This window comes from Haliaeetus leucocephalus, unplaced genomic scaffold (assembly GCF_000737465.1).
Source record: "Haliaeetus leucocephalus isolate CR32 unplaced genomic scaffold, Haliaeetus_leucocephalus-4.0 Scaffold685, whole genome shotgun sequence".
In the NCBI taxonomy this organism is placed as follows: Eukaryota; Metazoa; Chordata; class Aves; order Accipitriformes; family Accipitridae; genus Haliaeetus; species Haliaeetus leucocephalus.
This window is the reverse complement of record NW_010973121.1, coordinates 1-551: the sequence shown is the minus strand read 5'-3', so window position 1 is coordinate 551 and position 551 is coordinate 1. Positions and strand designations below refer to the sequence as shown.

General features: G+C 60.6%; 1 protein-coding gene across 1 annotated transcript; it reads right to left on the bottom strand.

The window, feature by feature from the left end:
• Window positions 1-67: 67 nt before the first annotated feature.
• On the bottom strand, window positions 68-530 carry CSNK2B (casein kinase 2, beta polypeptide; the record flags this gene model as incomplete). Its single annotated transcript, XM_010579875.1, has 2 exons — window positions 68-192; window positions 310-530. Coding segments are annotated over 2 exons (312 nt in total), but the record flags the coding sequence as incomplete, so codon positions are not given.
• Between the last annotated feature and the right edge of the window lie 21 nt (window positions 531-551).

Here is a 551-nt window from a genome sequence, read left to right as displayed (position 1 = left end):
TTCTTTTCCTGAATCTCTTTATATATTTGATCAAAGAAAGGAAAAAACGACTGATGGGGGCCCGGGGGGGATTTGGGGGGGCCTGCAGGGGTCCCCCTCCCTCAACGGATGGTCTTGACGGGGCTCTTGAAGTTGCTGGCGGCCTGGAGCTGCAGCTGGTAGGCCATGGGGTGGATCTTGAAACCGTAGAGCCTGTAGGAGGCGGTAGAAATACCATCAGTGGGTTCCAGAGTGAACAACGGCTCAAAGAAGGATTTTGGGTTTTTTGGCTGGGGAGGAGGAGGAGGAGGAACTGGAGAGAGCGCTGACCTGGGGACGAACTGGTTGGCGGGGCGCTTGGGGCGGTACTCGGGGTGCACCATGAAAAGCATGTGGGGGAAGCCAGTGCCGAAGTAGGCGCCGTCGGTGTGGTGGTGCCGGGAGGATTTGGGGGTGTAGACGTCCATGCACTTGGGGCAGTACAGCTTCACCATCGCCTCCCCCGGGATGTCCGACAGCCCTGGGGGGGGAACGGGGGAGTCAGGGGGACCCCGCGCAGACTCAGCCCCCCC